Here is a 22,197-nt window from a genome sequence, read left to right as displayed (position 1 = left end):
TCTAGAGGGAGATCTTACATATCCTCTTAAAATGTATATATTAGATTAGAGGAGAAATTGGATCCAGACAACAGAGAGGCCATTTCTTTAGATTTTATAAATTCGGTAAACCTAAATTGTTACAAATATGTTACAGAGGAAATGCTTTCGTTACTTTGAAGTTTGCATTAAACTCTGAACCATTAGTTAAAGAGTAAGTTGTATTCCTGCAGAGCTGTGAATGCAAAGTCAAATTAATCAGCCTCTTTGCAGAGAGGTAGGGGTACGTTTCCCTCATAGTGAGTGCTTATTGAAGCCTTTGCTCTAGCGTATTGATGGAGTTTTCTACTGGCATTTAACTATCTTTTCCTTTTTCATTATTCCTACTAATAGAACTATGTCATGTTTTCATTTTCCCAAAGGTGATTAACATTTGGTAATTGCTTAAAACTTGACTGATCTTGGGGTGATTCTTAATTATATCTTATGTGATATCACATCTTTCTGTTACCCAGAGAAACAGACGGGGAATAGCTGTTCAAAAATACAAGTTTTGTGTTACTTCTGTGATGGTTTTATTCATGTCTATTGATCTTCTACGTTGTGTACTTAGTTAATAGTAGAATGTTTTTCTGTAGCAAACTGTATTGCTATTTTATATCTAGAAATGTCAGAGAGTGCACTACGTTCAGTCAACCAACACTGACCCCAAACTTAGCAACCTCAAATCAGGCTGGCACCAAAACTATTTAAAATTTACAACATAATTCCGAAGTTTCACTGCAAAACTAGTTAACTGTTGGGTTGGTCAGGCACCTGAACCTGTGGTGCATTTTAATAAAACACATATAAAATGACCACAAACAAGGTAATGAGGGCATAAAATGAAGGTGTTTCTACTGATACGGGGCAAAATTTTTTTGATGGCTCTAGTAAATCAGTTTACTTAGTGGATGATTTCTTGCACCATTCTTCTCTTTTTTGATCCATGTTGTCATTCATCATAATGAGGTTGATTGTTAAATTTCTCTTCAACACTCAAAATGTTCCTGCAAAGCGACACCTGCCAAAGAACTCCATCAGAGACCGTCTTGTATTGTTCCTCAAAACATCCTTAGTCATTCATTTTATGAACCCTTAGATTGAAAATTTATAAAACATAATATTTATGTATTGTCCTGTTTTTCAAACAGTAAAATCTCTAAGAGTTAATATTTAAGGTTACCAAGATGCAGAACTTCTAAATTTGAAGCACCTTAGAAAGAATATACCTGGTGTATGATTTCTCAAGAGAAGCACAATAAACTTTTGTGAGAGAGATTTGACTCTGTACAATGTGATAATTATTTTAAGCACATTAAATGTATCACACTGAAAACTGGGCCTTTTCAAAGGGCTAATTGGATGGTAATCAATCTAAATAAGACACTAATTGGCGGTAATTCAGTAGAGTATATATTATCTGAAATTTAAACCAACTATGGTCAGTATTTTAGCATTTTAGGTAGTTTTGACACTTCAGTTCTTAGTAGCAGCCATATTTATTTTTAAGATATTTGTTAACTTAAAGAATCCTTAAAGAAGAATTCAAGAGAAATTTTGTTAGAGGGCTTTCCGAGAGAGACTCTAATAACATGATAATGCCAATAACAGGAGAAAAAAGACCTAAAAATTAAACTGATACAAAGAAAATGAAAATAAAAGCTTTTCTAAAAGAAAAAAATTAAAGCAACAGTTATTGCTTGCAAAGTACTTTCAGAGTAAATATTTTAATCAGTGTTACTGTAAACTGTATAACTAATAAGTGAATGTTTTGAAAAAGGTATCTTACTGTGAAAGACATAAGTTGAGTCTCTCCTTAAGTTTATTTAGCCTTCTCTTTTGAAGCAAGAAAATCCAAATGGGGGCTGAAGGTGTTTTCCTCTGTGACTGGAAATGATGTACTCCTTATTCAGTGACAAGGTGCTCCTGTCACGTGAAATGTAATCAAATGGCTGAAGTTGAGTGTTATTTTTGTGACTGGATAAATATCCACAAGCAGTATATAAAAATATTTGGTTGTTTTAAATTAGGAAATGAACTAGAGTTTCACTAGTAGAAATTCACTAATTTCTTAACCATTGCATTGTCTGTCTGCCCAGATTAGTATGAGTTGTGATTTTAGATTCTGGTATAATTTAACTACCTCTTAGAGATTCCCAATGTCCTGGTATTATTGTCTGATTTTATGAAAATAGATGTTGAATAAAGTTGAAAATTCAGCACAGGGCATCTGATAAGTAGAAAAACATTAAAGAAAACTTTTTTTTTAATTCCTGTCCTCATGTTCATAAAAACTTACCATCTTTGCTTCTTTACACTAGGTAAATATCAATTGCTACAATGACCAGAAATGATTAAGCAAATCCGTATGCTATTTTCTGTTGAAACACTGAAACATTATGTGACAAACGCTTTTTACTGAGGTGGCATTTTTAGGTTATTTTTGCTCTCTCAAGTAGCTGATAACTTTGATTAATATTAATTTTAATAAAAAATACTTTTGCATAGGTTACGGTCATACCAAATAGAATAAGGATTAATTTTAGTTAGTTGGTGATGTATTGACACTTCTAGTTTGGCAGCCTAGCTTACTTTTCCAAGAGAGAAATCTGATTTAATTTTTGCTGGATAATATAGCTGTAAAACAAAGGCTAAGTATAGCGCTTTATCAAATTGTTCAAGTTAAATCAAAATTCCGATACATTAAATTAATTTTTAAATGTTCAGGAATACTTAAGCATCATCTGTTGTAACATCTCAAGGAAAAAGAAAATCTAGGTCTTCTCCCTTGGGTCATGTTCCATTTACCTTCTGAAAAAGCTGGTATGCAATATGCTCCTGTTCATCTAAGTATGCACAAGGTTGCGAAGGGACTGGGGATTTCTGACTTCTGCAGAAGTTCAAGCCAGAAGACCTCTGGAGTATTGCATTTTTAAAGTATTTTAAGTAATTCTTGCCTTCTGTGATTTTTTTTTTTTTTCTTTTTAAATCTCTGTAAAATGTTAAGTGTCAACTATTTGGGACTGTGTTATCAAATTTTCAGCCCAGAGTGTTTCTAAAATCTTTAATGCATAAATATCAACTTTTGGGTTTCAAACCACCTTCTTTGCAAACAACTTGGCTCCCCAAGCATTACAGAAATAAACAAATACAGCTTTAGATAACAGTACAAAGCCTTTTTAAATGTTGGGTTTGGTACTTCTGTTGGATTGTGGATTAAGTGACATTTCGAGGGAACACAGCAGTGTATTGCTTCTGGTTTTTGCTGCTGTATATAATATGTCTTCTGGGCAGAAATGAAGCTTGTTTAAGCAGTGGAACAGTGAGGTTTGCTAGTTTAATAGAAGCAACATGAATATTTTTTTGCCTTATTTTAAAATTTTTTTAATTGGCTTCAAAGTGTTATCTTCTCTTAGTGAACAAATAAGGTAGTAGAATCTACTTTTAATTTTAATTAGGTTAAGATCATTACTTAGCTGATGTTACAATTAAAGGTTGCAAAATAAATAAATCTAGTGTCTATTTTAAAGTATTCATTGAGGAAACGCTTTTCAGGAGAAATTCTAAATGAATCTTGTCATATGCAGAATCTTAGAACACCTGTTCATATGTACTTAATTTATTTTCTTAGTTGCATGAAGACAATATATATATGTATTTGAACATTATAGAGATTTTCTCAGAATTAGAGGTCTGAAATCATTAGATCCTCTTGATCCCATGAACAGCGTTTCACCTCTGGGAAGAGTTGAACATCCTAACCCAGGCATCAGGGCTGGTATCTGATCGTTCCAGAGCTGTTTCTGGAGTGGGTCCCCCCAGCAGTACGCTTCAGCAAAAACTTGCAGAAAACTCTGCAGGGTGTTGGACTCCATGTTGCACTGTTGAGTCACCTAAAAATTGGAGCAATTTTTCATTCTTATGGTGGAAATAATAATTGCCACGTTTAAATCATTTGAATACACAAACTGTGCCATAATGGTGTAAGCTTTAGCAGATAGTTAAGCTTGAAGTCAAATTTGTGATATAGTAATTTTTTTTTTTAAATCAGGTTGAAGCTATATCAATATCTCTAAGCAAAAATGATAGCCATCTACAAAACATCCTTTCAGGACAGTGCTACAATTTTGTTTGCGTAAATGTAAGTAGTAACAATGCATGCTTTTAGTTTTACACTTAAACTTATTAGTAATGGTAAATAATTATTACATATTTGAATAAGTTGTTTGTTATTTCTATTCTCTTGGTGTATCCCTTCTGATCTTTGGTGTTCTGATGTGCACCAAACTAGACCTTTGAGATACTGGTCTGTTCTTTCTCTCCTGGTTCTGCACTTCTGTCAGTATGTTGTTAAACCAGCCATGAGTTCTGGAACAAGAGGGGTGCAACTGAAAGTAGTTTAAAATTTCCTTTCATAGATATTGTATTGAGGTGAATTGTCTCAAGAAGAGGTATGTCATATGTGTGGTCATCCAGCTCTGCATTGCTACCATGGTCTAAATGAGCTTTTCCCATTTTGGACACATGCGTGCCATGCAATCTGTATTTGGGTCCCTGTGTGGAAACAGGAAGGTTTTAGATGAACCGTATCTGAGACCAATCAAGACACTTAAGCTTGTTATTTACACACACAAACATATATATATTTCTTAAGGGTAATATCATTAATCTCAATTATTTTTAAACAACTATAACTTTACCAGACAAAAGTATTACAAATATATTAAAACCAACCAACCAAATAAAAAAAAAAAAAAAGTGATGTATCTTTATTTGGCAAATAACAGGTCTTTGAATTCTGTTTTTATGAAATCACTATTTGATGTTTTCAGTAATTCTAAACATTTATTTTCATTTAGGACCAAAAGTGTGCCATTCAAGAAACCCAGCAACTAGTGGATATGTTGGAAAAATCAGATATTCCTCTTTTATATCCAGTTGTCCTTATTTTGGTAGGTAACTCCTTTAAGTTACTGTAAAAAGCATCTAATGAAATATTTTTTAAATGTTAGACTAGTTTTAAACTATTTCAAGAGACACTGCTAGCTCTGAATACAGCTGTAAAATTTAACGTAAATTGGACTGTAAAGAGCATTTACAGTTCAGCAAATGTACTGCATGCTGTCAGGAAATAAGCCAACACTAGCAAATGACAATTTATGAGTTATATATTTCTGTAAAAGACTCGTTGTGGCTAGTCATATTGAATTGTTAACTCCTGCTTTGCTGTTGTGCTTTATCTCTGCTGTGGATGCTGCAAATGATGTACTCTGCTTGAATGCTCAGTTGAAACGGAATTAAGTGGCTTTGTTTTTTTCTGTGCAGTGTGTTTTATTGAAAGGTTTAAAATTAGTGTTGCTTTTCTGGTCCAAGTATTAAAAATTAACTTTGAAGTACTTTGCAGTATAACTTTAATACATACTGTACTTAATGAGATGTTACAAGACTGAAAAATCTATTCTGGTAGAATTTTTAAAGTGTATTTTTGACTGAAATTCTCATTATTTGAATATTGCTGCCAGAATAATTTAACAGTTCATGTGGATGACAGCTGAAAGTGTACGTGACTATTATTTTATTCAGACCGTTAAAAAGGAGAAACTATGAGTAGTTTCTTAAAAGTCTCCATGCGATGTAAGCAGATCCAATTAATTCTGTCATTATGTTTTCTGGCTTAATAGGTAGGGAAGAGAAGTATTGGGTGAAATGAGTGTCATTACTGCCATATGTCACCAAGGATTGTGCCTCTGGAATATATTTATTATACTCTCCAGCAATAATGCAAGATAATATGTTGTGATTTTAAAATATAATGCCCTGTATGAAGCTCTTGAAAAAGGAATAAATATTTATTTTACCTGGGGCCTGGATACTTTCTGAAGTGCATAGTCTAGTGATCTGGAGGTAAATCTGAGCATTTACTTCTCAATTTTAGGCTTAATCTGACATGTAATGAAATTTTATTACTGATCTAACAAATAAATGAGATATGAAGATCAATTACTTTTACAAATGAAAAAAGTTATATCCTTACCTGTTGTATGCTGTTGTCTTGGAGTGAGCTACTGTGATTCTATGAACATCAATATTTAGCACTTTATTTCTAGACCCTATTTCTGAGGAAGTTCAGAGTAGAGCTTTAATTTTCCTGAATTTTTAAAGATAGATTACTTCTGCCTTTGATAATCAGAGTAGTGATACACCTTCAATTCCGTCGCCCATTTACAAGGCTACTGGATGTGCAGAATGTTCTTTTCTGGACCGTGAATGTTTTCATAAGCCCTTTGTCAAGAATATAAAAAGCATTTCTGTCTCTTAAAGTTTGCAGGTGCGCAGACAAAGTTAGACATGTTAATCAACTAGGTAATACTACAGTGTTAAAAGCATGCTTATTTTGTGCCAAATTCGTAGTTGATCTCAACTCTGGACTTGGAATTTAAGTGCTTTTTTAGTGTGACACATGAGAGCTTTGTTTTAGTAATTGTAGCTATAAATATTCTGGGCTTAATATTTCCTGAGAAATAGGTATGAATGCAAATAATGCTTACACAAGCTTACCATGAAACTCAAGTTCTGCCTCTAATATACTAGATCTTGAAGTCATTGTAGAATCCAGCACCATTTTTAAAGAAAGTGTACTTGCTTGAGCAGCCTGCAGCATGCACAAATTATTTAGGTGGACATCTTTTAAAATAGCCTCAGGAGAAAAGGATACATTTAATCCCTTTACTGTACTGCAGGCCCTTCAGTTGTTCCTGACAACTACTAGAAATTTCCCAAAACTAGACAGTGGGAGAAAAGTCTTATAACTAGGTGGAAACAGTTGCTAACATTCAAAACAGTGATACGCATATATTTGGTAAAAGTATCTTTAAAAAATGAAGTACCCTAACTATGAAAAGGCATTTTATGCTACCCATCCAAATTTTATGGAGTAACCACTCTATCTTTTAGAAATACAAGAAGGAAAATATAGGGGGACTGGAAAGTATGTTTTAAATGACTAAAGAATTAGCTAAACAAATCATTGTCTCATATTAATCACTGGGAGCTACTTAAGTCCTTTAAACTTCCGATCCCTGAAACTCATTACAGATGGTAGGGCTGGGGGACAGAATCTTCCTTTAGGAGTCTAATTAAATTCAGTCTTGGGTGTCCTCTTCACTAAGGCTTGTGATTGGGATTCTCTGCCGCTTTATTCTTTGCTACATACTTCATTTAACATAAAACCTGAATGCGTTATTACTGAAAAGTCCGACAAGACACTTTCTTTTGATGTAAAGGGCACATTAATATTTCTCAGGCAAACGTGACTCAGAGTTGTAAGCAATATGATGGCATTTAAATGCATAGGTTTTAGGTACTAGCTGTTTGGGAAACATTATTCTTTTCCACTCTCAAAAGTAAAACTGTTGCTGGTAGTGAAGAATTGATAGGAGAAATGAGGAGAGCAGCCAGCTGCTTACATTCTAACCTCATAATCAGGAACAGTTTCATGTAGACTTTTGTGTAATTGGAAAGTTCTTGGCTATTCTTTGATTTCTGGACACGTGTAATTTTTTCATAAGTCTGATAATTAAGAGAGTCAGTTTTGGTTTTCCTTCTGATATTCAGCTGCTTTAGTTGTAGAAATGACAGGTGTTATTATTGTGCCAGACTGTCTGTTTAACCAGCCTGGGGAGAATTATCCCAGTAAAAGGGTGAGCTTGCACTGGACGTGATGGCTTCGTCCATATTCCTGCCTATAAATTGCCACAGATTTCAAAGTCAGTCGTTTATCCTGGAGTTTTTTGTGGCATCTGCAAGTTGAAGCAGCAATTGGACTATTGTATCTGGACATAACAGAAGAGGGAAGATTAATGTTACAGGACAAATAGGAAGCACAGAGGTAAACTCCATGCTGTTATTTGTCTGCATCAAACCAATACCCTCTCCAACTCTGCTATAACCAGAAGAATCATATTGTTTGACATTACTTTTATAAGTAATACATGTTCATGTTTGTAGATACTATGAATGGATATGATTTTTATTTTTTGTTATTACTTAGGGTTAGAAAGAAAGGAATGCTAGTACTTCAGCTCTGTAGTTGCCATTATTTGCATTTCAGTACAAAAGTAAGTTTGAGAAAAATCTCTTTTTAAAGCTGTGGAGTAGGTTAATGGTAAAGAGGTGTTAGGCTGTGTTGTCTCAAAATAATAGGTTTTAAAAATTCTTGTAAATAGCTGTAAATGAGCAGTACTTAGCCTCGTTTGGGGTAAAAAATAACAAAATAATGAGTGTTTGAAAATTCGTCTCTGCCTGTGTAGTAGAAGACAATAGCTTTGCTCCTGGTGAATATGCACTTAGACAGTAAACAGCTTTTTTAAAAGTGTTGTAAAGGAAAATCAGTAAAAACCTATTACTGTCCGGATAAATTGGACATAAGGTACAAAGGGAATTTGAAGTAATTTTCCCGAGCATGGATCTCGGGGCTACTGCTATACTTCTACATCTCTGTAGTACTTACAGATAAGTTTTATATCGATGGAATCATTCAGACAGAAAAATATTTTCTCTTTCTTTTAAGGGGAGATGTATTTCTGCTATGAATATATGCCAAAACTTTATATGTACAAACCGTTGTCCTTAATTTTGATTTCTACAGTTAATACAAACTTTGTAAAGTGAACTGATTAGACCAGGGAACACGTAAGCCTTGGGAAAGGGTTGAGCTAGTTGATACCTCCCTGGAGATACCAGCTCAGGTCCTGTAGACCCACCATTGTTTGTGCAGCATCCCAGCTGGATATGACACCTGCCTTTCCCTGCCCAAGACGTCAGAATAGTCATATCCCTATCTTCTTTTGAAGTAGTTTCTGCTTTTTAAATTTGAAGTGTTATCTTGAAATTAATCCAGTTTAGGGCACTAATATGCTATACTGAAAAGGTAGTAAGTTGAATGCAGTTCCGTTTTGAAAACCTCTAAGAAACTTAAGAAAACCACCTGTATTTCTTTACTATCCTGATAGTAAAAAAAATAAATATATGTGAAAGTTGGAGCTTACAAAATAACTTTTTTAGTTTCTGATTTAATTAAATATTTTTAATATGCAGTTAGAACATTGTGTTCTGGTGTGTTTTGGTGCATTGGTTTCACTGTACTTTGAAAAGAAATAATTTTCATGTCAGTAAATATATAAGTAGTGGAATTTAATATAATAGAAGGTAACTAAGAAAAACCTTTGCTAGACAGTAAACAAGACACTAAAAACTGGCAGTCTAAAATAACACACTATGGAAAAAGTTGATTTTTTTCTTTTTTTTTTTTTTTTTTTTTTCCTTCTTTGTTCCTTGGCAGGTGCACTTGGATGTTTCAGGAGATATTTCTTTCAGCATTGGGATGGAAGAACTAACTAGGATCAAGAAATTTGCAAAGGAAGTGAAAAAGAAAAATATTTTGGTTTATGGTCTGCTTATCCAATATAAGGTATGTATTTCTTTTACTATGTTCGAAACATCATCTTTTGTGATTTATATGATTAATGATAGAATCTTCATTTAAAACAAAATCAAAGGGAAAAAATATTACATGAGAAAGATGATTTTGGAAGATTCTTGCCTGTTCTTGTCCAAAATTCTGAAGAGCCTGTAGTTATAGGCAAAAGTGTAAGCATTTTGGTTAGAGAGGAATAAATTGTAAACATTTTTTAGAAGCACATGAAAATGTTTAGGGCCTTTTTCTTTTTGCTTTTCTGCTTTGAAACTTGCAGCATTAAAAAAGTAAGAAATAGTAAAAGTACATTTGATCAGTGGTTCTGCAGAATTGTACCTTCCTTGTCAAGACAGTGTTTGCTATGACAGAAAGGGCATAGCATACATGTGTTGAAACAAATGGTGTCCATGTCTGCAATAGCAGTAAATTGCCTCAGCTGGAAGCAGAAAGGGCTAGGACTTCAGCATCCTTTGTACTCACGAAAGCTATTTAAAATAAACTGGTTTACCTTGGAAACATGTTCTGCCAACAGAAAAGTGGGCTTCCTTGCCTTCAGTGTAGATACAGTCTTTACAGCTTCTTAATTTAGTCAACAGTGAAGGAAGAAATAAGCTGGATATTCAATGGAAATTTTAATAAAAAAGAACAAATGTAATCTCAACTGATTTTTTTTTTTTTTTTTTTTAGTTAGGTGCTTGGGTTCATATATAACTGATTGATCAAGGCTATAGTTATTTTTCCCTCGAAATGATATGGCTTTATTAAGAGCTCTAAGTATCAACACCTATCAGTTTATGCTTTTACAGACTTCTGATGCCAACAGAATATGAATAATGCTATTATATGACACTAGCTTGTCTCTTGTTCGTACAACACAGAAGGGCATACAGCTATTTTTGATCTTCCCTCTGGTACTATCAAACCCCATTGACCCTCAACAATATGAGATCTGAATGGAAATTCTTGATCCTTGGTGGTAAGAGAATTGCACCGGAATGCTGCCTCCCTTTTTTGAAAATAAAAAGCTAGAATGATTATGTAAGATCACTGCAGGCAGAGTTGTCATTTATTAGCATAGAAGAAGTATTATATAGAGTAAAACACTTTGCAAAGTAAGCAAACTACTTCCAGCTATCTTGTATTAAAATGGCTTTAAACTATGTCTTTCTCACAAAGATGGGGATATAGTCCTGAGTTCCTGCTTGTCAGTATTTTGATAGATGGCTAACAAATAGATTATACAGGTAATGTGTATATATGTGATATATGTATCAAGTTTTCTTTTGGCTGCAGATCTACAAAGAACATAATTGTTTCTAGGTGGAGGCCTATGGAAAAACCTAACATGAATCTAGAAATAACATAACCCAAACATTATTGCTGGTCTGGGGGAGGGTGAGACGGGGGCACTGTGATCAAAAGCAGTTTAAGTGAAAAGACATCTTTTGAACAGTTTCATTTTTTTCAAATTCTAAAGCATGGTTTGAGGGTCACCAAGGTTTTTTTTTTTTATTTTAATACGTGAATCCATAGAGGAATTCCATGCTTGAGGATGGAAAAGTGAATTTCATACAGGCATGATGGGGGGTCCAGAGGATGTGGAAACACAAAAAGCACCTGCTGCTGTATTGCAGGTTACTCAGCCTGTTGTTGCAATAACTTTTGTCAGTATCAGCTTTCCAGAAGTCCCTGAAAGCTATAGTTTATTTCAGGAAAAGAGTGCTGACAGAATACTTCATGGAGCTTCCCACTAGCTGACAGGTTTATATCATCACTGTCAGACACGCACGGTTGATATACACACGTTTACTAATTCAAAAACAGGGATAAAATGTAAGGGATGAAGAATTTAGAGACACATGACCATGGCAATGCTGAGGTGAAATTATGTTATGTTTAGAAGGGTTATGTGATTAAGTGGGTGTGATGATCTGTTGATATAAAGGATTATGGGGGCACTCTTTAAGATTCTGCATTAAAAAAGTAAATTTGTTTAAATAAATATTTTTGAGACATATAATTGTGTTTTTATGTTTTGGAAGTGGAAGTGAAATGCTTTTGGAGCCTATGAGTACGTTTGACAGTATTAGAGGAGATGTGAAGCCCTAAGAAAAAGTATAAGTCTTAATTTTAATTTCTTAAATGCAGTGTTTATTTGGCATTTAGAAAAATATATCAAGTACTTCTATGAATATTTGATACTCCAAGTAGCTAATCAGGAAAACTAAAGGCAAAGGCTTTAATGTGCTTTATACCTTCCATTTGCTCAAAATGAGTGCATGTTCACTGCTTGTACACAAATAGCTATTTCTTTCATAAGCACCATGCATGGAATACCAAATTACTGATGATAATACAAAGATTGGATCCACTTCATAACAGCTCTTGTTTGCGTCCTGAAAATATTGTTGGTTTAAATTTTACTTATGAAAATATTTTTAAAGACAGTTCTTTTCTAAAACAGTTCCTCAATGTTAGAAATGGTTTACATATTCGAGAAACAGAGGGGAAAAGAGTATTCAGTAAATTCCGGAGTCTGAACTTGTGGCGTTAGCTTTTGAGGGGTTTTTCAGATGAGTTGAAGGAAATAGCTGATAAGCAAGGTGAATGAAAAATATGGAAGGTATAACCAGCATATGTTGATGACAATGTTAATAAAATTCCAACTGTTTTGATTTAACGAGTACTTCACCTTGAAAATAGCAGTGACTGGTATGGTATTATTATGTATCAGAATAAGAAGTTTTTTTAGTAGTAGTTAGTCTAGCAAGGTGTAATGTAGAACAACCGATTTTGAATGTTAGGAGGAAAAGCTATAAAACCAAGCCAAGTTATTCTTAAATAAACAAAGTTTTACTTAAAAGGGGTGTTAAGAATTGCTAAGAAAGCAAAGAATACAAAAGGTAATGTCAAGACATTTCATCCATGCAGGGCTAGAAAATATATTAATCTTACAGGCATTGGTTTATGTCGATCAAACTGCAAGATTTGAGAGGGGACCTCAGCTGCCTGTGGTAGCTATTTGTTGATCTGTGTTTTTTGCAATGGAATACTACTAAACTTGTGCCTTGATCTCACAAACACATGCATTATTATCTTTAAACATATCCTACGTTAATGGTTTTATACTCAAATATGTCAGGAATGTTTTAAAAAAAAATATTTTCTTTATTTACTGCTATTCTCCCTTTTATAATAATAATGTCTTAAGACTGAATTACATAAAATAGTCAACATATATAAAAAGAAAATATAAGCAGCATTTCCTAACATGGGAGTGCAAATTCAGAAGCTTGTAGAGATTGCAGTAATAAAGTCTTGGTCTAGAAGTTTCAGTAATAACTTTGTTACTTTTTAAAGCAAATAAAAAGGAATGATTATCATCCAAAATAAAGCATGTGTGGATGGACATAGGAAGCCACAGAAGGTTTTAAAATATGAAAGTATTACTAATATATCTTGGTTATAGAACTATATTAATTTTAAATAATCCCACTTCAGAGACGCACTGACAGAATGTTGGGTCAGAAAAGCAAATATGTGCTAAGGCTTGCCTGGGGTAAGGTGGCCCCAAATACTTTTGCCTCTGAAACTGCTATTTGATTAAGATAAAGGAACTATTGACTGATGGCCAGAAAAATCACAGTCCATACACTAAAAAGAGACAAATGACACAATAGAATAATTGTTATGCAGCTGCTTGAAACTAAAAGGAAACTGAACTGTAGGTGATTTCTTATGCAAACATACTGGACATTTATTGTAGTCATTAAGACTTTCTGAAGACAAGAGGCCCATCTACAGTGTGCTTGACAGACACAGCGTGCTGCTTGATGGCTCAAGAAATACTTAGAGTGCTAAATGTGTTTGCTGTCTGACTTGGTAAACGTTTATGGCTTCTTTTTCATCAAAGATCCCTTAAAAATAGTATTATGTGGAGACATTAAGGCAGTGGTTCTCAAAACAGGGATCACAACCCCATATGGGATTGGCCAGGTGGCAAAGCAGAAGGTGGTTTGGCAAGCAGTAGTGAGATAAAGAGCCTGAAGGGCAAATGAAGTAAAATCACAAATTAAAAATTTGATAACTTGTTGAAAACAAATCACCGTGCCCTATGTGACCCCTGCATGCTTCTCAATTCAGTTAATATTCAGCATAGAATTAGTCAAATGATTGCAGTCTGATTAGAATGATACAGTCGTGACTGCATATTTTGCACTAGGTAGAACTGACATGATGAAAAAGATTTACAAACCCTGACTTCTAAAATAAAACTACAAGTAACTCTTGATGGAATTTTCAGTGAATAAAAGATGCAGAACTGGAGGATCTATTAACTTGATACTCAAGAAATCAAATGTAAAACTGTCCTTTTCCCTTGGGAATGGTTCACACAAAAATAGTAAGGTTGCTCATTAAGGACGATATTCTGAATGGGCCGTATCGCCTTCTCATGCCCGCAAAAGATGGTAGTAGAATTTATGGAATAAAGTGTTTATAGGTGAAATTTTGCATATATCAATTTTCAGATCTTCGGTAATTTTAGTAGTATTTAGGTTATCTTCATATTTTAATTTTGCAGTTGGGTGGAGATTTGGAGCAGATTCACTTGCTTTGGTGAAAAAGGTTATAGTTTCATGGAGACGAATCATTGTGTTCTATCAGTATTTTCACACACAGAATTACAGATAACTTTCTGACCCACCTTGATAGTTTTGGCTTTGATTTTATTTTGAAAGCTCCAACAGCTCATCATTCATTTATATATTTTACTGTGTGAATGTGTGGAAATCTTAAGATGCTTTGTTCAGAAAGTGTATGATCAAAACCATTGGTCCATCCGGTTGATTAGATCATCAGAATTTTTTGTCTGTCAGACTTGCTTACATGAAAGCATGTTTACAGGAACTTCTGAAATTAGCATGGTTTTAAAATATAGATTTAGTCATGCTGTTTGTAACAACTGCCTGTTAGCACAACATATTTCTGTAATTTTAAATGTTAGTATAAAAATTGTGTGAGAGTTCTCTTAAGATTTCTGTCAATGAAATATTTATATTACTGAACTACAGAAAATCGGTTCTAAATTTAATGTTTGAAAGACAGACAGCTGAGTAGTTCCAAAGAATTACTTCTTTGTGTGTTTTTTTTCTTCTTTGTAGTATATACACAAATAATAAACCAGCTAGGTGGCTTTGTATTTTGAACTGAAATCTGCTTGACCAAACCAGCCTTCTGCATCTGTTTGGTACCACTCAAAGCATGTCAAGAAATTAAAAACCATGGAACACGAGTCAATTAAGAAATATATTACTTCCAAGTTTACCAAAATGTTGGCTAAACTTTGGGCTTTGAGTCAGGAAAGGTCATAAGCATTTAAGTGTTAAATTATTTAACACAAAACCTGGAAATCTCACTTTTGCTTGGAAGGCTCTGGTGCATACTGCTGTGGGAAGCACAGCTGCTTGCCTGTACTGCTCCTGATTTTAGATATCCTGAAGCCTGATACTGGATCATATTGATCAACAAATTGTGATTGTTACTCTTTTTTTTCAGGGTTTTAGTGTGTCTTCCTTGAGTGCATGCATATGTGCTCTTATATTTGCTTGCTCGTTTTCTCTCTGTTGTTCTCTCTCCCTTGCCTTTCCTCGCTTCTCCTCAATTCTTCCTCCTCTCCTAGCCAAAACAGGTAATAAATGAGTGGATTTATTACAACTGTGCAACTTTAGTAAAGGTACTCAAATGAAGTCTTTTCACAAACTAACTTTGCAGGGCAGTACCAAATTCCCAGTTTGAGGAATATGAGCTTTTTAGAAAAATAATTGGTAACCTTTTGGGTTTTTATTAAATAACTGCATAGGTCTTCATCAGAGAAAGGTCAGAAAGTTGCTCAATTTGTCTCTGCTATTACAGCCTCTAGGAGTTTAACAAGCTGCGCAGAAAATGATGAGATTAATGTTTTATGCCTTTTACATATGACCTTTTTAGACATTTCAGCTATTGAACTTATAATTGGAGAAATCAGAGTTCTCCCATCACCTTTATCAGCCAAAATGATCAAGTCATGTAGACTTAAGTCGTGTCTTCATAAAACAATCTTTAATCTGCCTTGCTTTTATAGCCCATTTCAGCCATTCTGGCAATGTTAGTGTGGTGAGTTGTTCTTGGCTGGATACCAGGTGCCCACCAAAGTCGCTTTATTACTCCCCTCCTCAGCTGGACAGAGGAGAGAAAATATAACATGAGGCTCTTGGGTCAAGATAAGTACAGGGAGATCACTCAGCAATTACCATCACAGGCAAAACAGATGCGAGTTGGGGAAATTAGTTTGTTTAATTACCAATCCGATCAGACTAGGGTAATGAGAAATAAACCAAAATCTTAAAGACACCTTCCCCCCATCCCTCCTTCTTTCCTGGGCTTAACTTCACTCTTGTTTTCTCTTCATCCTCCCCGCCAGGTGGTGCAGGGGGACTGGGAATGGTGGTTGCGGTCAGTTCATCACACATCATTTCTGCCGCTCCTTACTCCTTAGGAGGAGGACTATTCACGCTTTTCCCCTGCTCCAGCGTGGGGTCTCTCCCATATGAGACAGTCCTCCATGAACTTCTCCAACGTGAGTCCTTCCCACAGGCTACAGTTCTTCAAGGACTGTAGCAAGGCCAGGTTGGATGGGGCTTTGAGCAACCTGGTCTAGTAGGAGGTGTCCCTGCCCATGGCAGAGGGGTTGGAACTAGATGATCTTCAGGGTCCCTTCCAACCCAAACCATTCTGTGATTCTAACTGCTCTGGCATGGGTCCCTTCCATGGGGTGTAGTCCTTCAGGAACAGAGTGATCCAGCGTGGGTCCCCCATAAGGTCACAAGTCCTGCCAGCAAACCTGATCCGATGTAGGCTCCTCTCTCCAAGGGGCCACAGGTCTTGCCAGGAGCCTGCACCAGCACAGGCTTTCCATGGGGTTGCAGTCTCCTTTGGGCATCCACCTGCACCAGCATGGGGTTCTCCACAGGCTGCAGGTGGATATCTGCTCCATCGTTAACCTTCATGGGCTACAGGGGGACAACCTGCCTCACCATGGTCTTCACCACAGGCTGCAGGGGAATCTTTGCTCTGGCGGCTGGAGTACCTCCTCCCCCTCCTTCTTTACTGACCTTAGTGTCTGAAGAGTTTTTTCTCTCACACATTCATACTCCTCTTGCTGGCTGTAGTTGCACAGGTTGGTGTGTTGTGTGTCTCCCCCCTCCCCTTCTTAAATATGTTATCTCAGAGGTGCTCCAACCGTTGCTGATGGGCTCAGCCTTGGCCAGCAGCGGGTCCGACTTGGAGCCGGCTGGCATTGACTCTGTAAGACATAGGGGAAGGTTCTAGCAGCTTCTTACAGAAGCCACCCCTGTAGCCCCCTGGCTACCAAAACCTTGCCATGCAAACCCAATACAGTTAGTCAATAAAGGTTGCCAGCTGGCTTTTTTTTTTTATGGATGTTTTAATTGTATAAAATATATTACTTTAAAATAGCTTAATAGTATGGAGTGGAGTTTGGGGGAACAAGTGGATTCAAAAGGTGAAATGCCAAGCTCTCTAGAGGAAAGGAAGATATGTAATATACAACAGTATATAACATACAACTTTGAAAAGTGCGTATGCATTAATTATGCTAGATACTGTAATGTGATAGGAAGTAAACATTGAATGGGAACCATTTGCAAAAACAAATACTATAAGCATGAAATCTGAGTTTCATCTTCAAATCTGTTAGTATGAGATATTCTGAATTTTTTTCTGTCTTATGAAAGCTTTGATTTTGACCTGCTATTTCTTAGTGGAAACATATAAAGATGAAAGGATTTTGACACAAAATTTGGTTTGCAAACAAACTGCTTTTCACTTCTTTTTTCCATTGCTAGCTTGCCTAACAGAAACCCGGGAAGTCCGTTGTATCTATTTATGGGCTGTTGCACTTCTGAATTGTTAGTGCTGCGGTTCTCAATTTAAAGCAATACTTGTACTCTTTTACTGGCTAAGTTGGGCATCAAAAATTAGTCTTCTCGCCTTGGTTCCATGCTATCCCCCAGAGGCTTCATTTAGCAGGTAACCAAGATACTCACCTATAGTAGAGAGTACATCTATTTTTTCTAGCTTAGCTCTGAATACATGAAACAACAATAAAAAAGAAGCTTACTAAAAGTGTTATGTGTGCCTAAGAGGCATTTTGAAAATGTTGCCAGCTTTCTGTTGTGTTAGTTTCCTAATGATCTTTTGTATTTTGGATGCACTTTTTTAGTGAAAAATATGGCTGAAATTTTTCAGGTAACTTTTTCCAGTTTCAGTGCAAATTTTAATTTTATATCTGAAATATTAAACAACTCTAAAATAGGAGTTTATAGAGTCAGTGATCAGTATTTTACTGTAGAGTCACCTTCTCTGAAAGATGTGTTCTCTGTTGCCTTATAGGTTTTACATTTAATCACATGGCAAAGATATGTAACATTTCTGTGGAATTTAGGGTTTCTACAGGCAAAGATCAGTAATTTCTGCTCCATTAATTTATTTGTATCCAATGATAAAGATATCAGCCGTGCTTTAATATTTTTTTTTACTATGCCCTGTAATGTTCCCCTTCAACCATACAACTTCCTCAGTTTGTAGCATGTTTTCATCACTGTATTTGGCCAGGAAAACTTACAAAGTTCTGCAGCCATATAAACACAAGAAGAAATCCCCATCAAGCTGTACATTGTTAGTAACTGAAACCATTCTGTGGCTTTTGCTGCAGTCCTCAAGGTGTGGGAGCATCTAAAATTTGTGCAGCAGAGGCAGTGGCCATCGAATCTATGTTGGGAGTATTAATTTCTACTTTCACCCTCTTCTGCTATTACAAGCAGGAATCAAGTAATCCAGCCCCTGGCTGACTTCGGGGGATTTCTTTACATGGGTTGGAAGCAGTGCTTGAGGTTTCTGTACGGATTTGAGATACTAAGACCCGAATCTTATCTGTTGCTTAAGTCAGATTGTTTACATGAAAGTCATCCATTATGGAACATACCCAGTGCTGAAGTATATAAAAGTATGTGATATTACCCTTTACGGCAAAAGCCCTATAATGTCAAGAATGAAAAATGCCCTTTACTCTCCAGCTTGTGCACAGCCTTCAGGTCCCAATGAACTTTAAAAAAATATTTTGGGAGATAAAAATAAAACATAACAGACATTTGGATTGAAAATATCAGAAAATCAATGACTTTTGTAGTTTATTTAAAATAATGTCTGTTTTCCCAGCATAACTGGTAGAAACAATAGGAAAACCTGCACTTGCTACTCTAGATCTTTCCCATCATGTGTTTTCTATTGTCTTCAAATGAGACTTCTTCTCTTTTTGATTCTGGGTTTTAAGAAATGTGAATTAATCCAGCCCCCATTTACTTTCTTCTCTTATACTAGAGCTGTGTTTCTTGACTGCAGTAGGATTTTTCTTTGAATGAAAGATGATGCATCCATACATAGGATGAGCGAGAGCTTTCCTTTTCACACGTTATTTCTGCAACTAGTTAAGAATGCTTCTTTTAATACAACTAACAACACTTATATACCCTTTGTTACATTAAAAATTGCAGTTAAAAATTGCTAAAGCTAGAGCATTAAGAAAACAGAACTGGAAGAAAGTGTCTGACACTGACTCTCATTAACCAGTCAATGCTCTTCTGAAATAACTTAGATTTTTTTTTGCATCCCTCATTCTTACTGCAAGATTGGTTGTGTTTTATCTCGTTCTGCATTCACAGTACAGTCATATCCTTCTCAATTATTTTTATAGAACTTAAAATTCAAGCTCTTCCATTCTCCCATTGTATGATACCCTATCTATCCTAGTAACTCCTTTGTGTACTTGAACATTTTTGAGATTTGTACTTATCCATCTCATCTGGAAGTACCTGATACATCCCAGGTTTGGGTTTCTTTGGCGTGGGCTTTATTATGCTACAATATATTACTATCAAAGTTGGACATAATGGATCAGATCAGAAGTTTACCTAGGCCATTCTCTTGTGTCCAACAGTAGCTGTAAGGAAATGCCTAGGAGATAATCAGATCATGGCAAGCATATGTGACACCCCTAATTCTCTGTCTATATTCAATTATTATTAAATATTTCCTGAGCCAAAGCTGTTTTCTGTAGAAGTATTAACCCTAATAGATTTCTGTTCCATGTTCTTGTCTAGTCTTCTGAGGTCCACATAAACTTTTAGCATCTACTGCATCTACTACAAACAAGGACATAGACCGGAGAAGAAAGTAAGGTGGTTCTTCACAAAATAATGTCCAAAGTACAGTGTTTTGCTTCTGAGTAATAATGGTCTGAGATCCCATCATTTAAAATGTGAAATACACATGCATTATTTTACATTCATTTATATTGAATTTCATTTATAATTTTATTGCCTGGTTACTCAGTTTATAATGGTCTCTGCATTTCGTTTCAGTCAGCCCTACCTTAATGAATTTTTTTACCATAAGCAAACATTTTATTGCTTACTCATTTTTCCAGTTTGTTTATGAATGTGTTGAACAACATAGATCCTATAAGAGATCCCACCTAAACTATGAGGGTTCTATTCTGAGAACTGACTGTGTACTCCTACCCTTTCCACTCTGTTTATTGAGCAAGTATTTATCCATGCCAGGAGTTGTCTTATGTCATGGCACCTTAGTTTTCTTAAAAACCTTTGGCAAAGAATTTTGTTGAAATTCTTGGAAATCCCAGTAAATTCAATCAACCATTGCCCACTCCTTTGAAGAAATCCAGTAAGATTGCAAAGTGAAACTTCAAAAGAAAGACACATTGACTCTACCATCATCTTTAACTTGATGTCCACTATTACTATCCAGTATTTCATTTTTTTTTTGTTAAATTGCCTGATACAGACTTAAGACTTTCGATTCTGTAGTTCTCTGTATCTTTCCAGATTTTTCTTGTTTTGAATTGGCAACTACTACCACCCAGTCACGCCTACTAAGGCAATTTTTAAACTAGAGATTATGCACCACCGTTAGGAGCTGAGCTTCGGAAAAGTTGGGTGAATGCCATATAGTCCCGAGGATTTGTTACATTCCTTTCTTTAATTTCTTCCATGCGTCTTCTGCAGTTCACTGCAATTTTACAGGTTATTTGGCTGTTAACAAAGAGGAGAACCAGCATGAGAATTTCCCTGCACCGATTCAGAGAATTAGTTTAGTTTCCCTGCGATAGCTGTGTCTTTCCTGAGCGCTTGCTGTATACGCTGATCGTCAGCTGGCCGACAGGCTCTCTAGCAGACTTTCCCGCTTGTAGTGTGTCTGAGGGAAGATTTGTTACTGGTTTTGATTCTTTTTGCTGGTTCTCTTCAAAATCTTCTTTGTTTGTTTGCCTTTACTGTGTTTTTATATTTACTATGCCAAAATTTAGGATTCTCTCTAGTTTTTCTATTTGGGCATGTCTGCATCTTTTTGAAGGATGCCTTCTTGTTCTTAAAACCTCTCTTACCCTGCTGTTTAACTATACCACCCTATTTCTAGCCTTACTCGAGCCGCCCCCCCCCCCAGGCAGCATCCATTGACTTTGTGCTTTCAATATGGTCATCCTTAGTAGCTTCCATATTTCCTGTGAGGATTTAATTCTCTTAGCTGCTCGTTTATCTTCTTTTTAACAAGTTTCCTCAATTTTTCATTATGTAGTTTCCATTTCTGTCCCTTTGGCATTTTATATTCAGTATATGTAATCCAGGCTCTCTTCCTTAGCTTTGATCCACTCTGTGACAGATCTGTATTCTAAATTCAAAATATAATACAAAACTTTGTTTCTTCTTGTGTCGGTTTGATTTCCTTACTCTCTCTTCCCCACTCCCTCATCTGCAATTTGTTCTGTCTGTTTTTTCTCTCAGTCTGCGGTGTTGCTCTCCTCTTTCTTGGCTTTTGATCCTGGCTCTTTCGGAAGACAGGACCTTCATTCTTCTTTTAGGTCTAGCTGCTTTACCTGATTCTTGTTGCAAGATTTCTTATATTTTGACCTGTTTCTTTTGTGTTTACTGGAACATGAAACCTATCTTTCAGTTCTGTTTCTCTCCCGTTATCTTTTTTCTTTCTCTCCTTTGTCTTTATTGTCCTATGCTTCTCTGGATCTTCCTGCTCCTGTTGTGGCCCATCACCATGGATTTGTTATTCAGCAGATATTTGCAAATTTTGTCTTGTCTAGACAGGCTTTTTTCTTCTTTCTTCAGCCATAACTTCATGTCCTAGCTGAATCTTCTCTTATAAGATTTCTAGCACAACATATTTCATGCATATTGACTATCTTTCAGCTTCAGTGTCTGTTTCTTTTGCTATGTATTGTTTACATCTCGTGCATATCTCTGCCTTTATAGAGGGATGATAAAGGAACATTCTCATGCAATCTCCTGTGATGTCTATGAAGAGCTTTGAGCGTGCTCTCACACCCTTGTCAGCCATGGTTTCTCATCTGGCCATTTGCGTCGTGTTACCTGTTCAGTCACTGTGTGCAAACGTGCAAATATGCCATTGCTCCTTCAGTGTTGCCTACCCATATTCACACCAACTAGCTCACAGACCGTGCTGCAAGCAGCATCTAATCCAACCAGCCACCAAGCAAGAAACAAGCAAACAAATTACAAATTCGCTTACAGCCAATAAACACATGTTGTTTCTCTTCA

The 22,197-nt window shown here is 35.7% G+C and overlaps 1 protein-coding gene across 1 annotated transcript in view; it reads left to right on the top strand.

Annotated features, from left to right (window-relative positions):
• CRPPA (CDP-L-ribitol pyrophosphorylase A) overlaps window positions 1-22,197 on the top strand; it is a gene marked incomplete at its 5' end in the record, with an annotated part of 119,056 nt that overhangs the window by 61,945 nt on the left and 34,914 nt on the right. The window contains 3 exons of the mRNA XM_082499700.1: window positions 4,073-4,162; window positions 4,881-4,973; window positions 9,362-9,490. Coding sequence (XP_082355826.1) covers window positions 4,073-4,162; window positions 4,881-4,973; window positions 9,362-9,490 — 312 coding nt within the window. The remainder of the gene's footprint in view (window positions 1-4,072; window positions 4,163-4,880; window positions 4,974-9,361; window positions 9,491-22,197) is intronic.

The sequence above is a fragment of the Vanellus vanellus genome (assembly GCF_965231255.1).
Source record: "Vanellus vanellus genome assembly, chromosome: 2".
In the NCBI taxonomy this organism is placed as follows: Eukaryota; Metazoa; Chordata; class Aves; order Charadriiformes; family Charadriidae; genus Vanellus; species Vanellus vanellus.
Note: the sequence above shows the minus strand (reverse complement) of the source record. Positions and strands in the feature narration are given on the sequence as shown.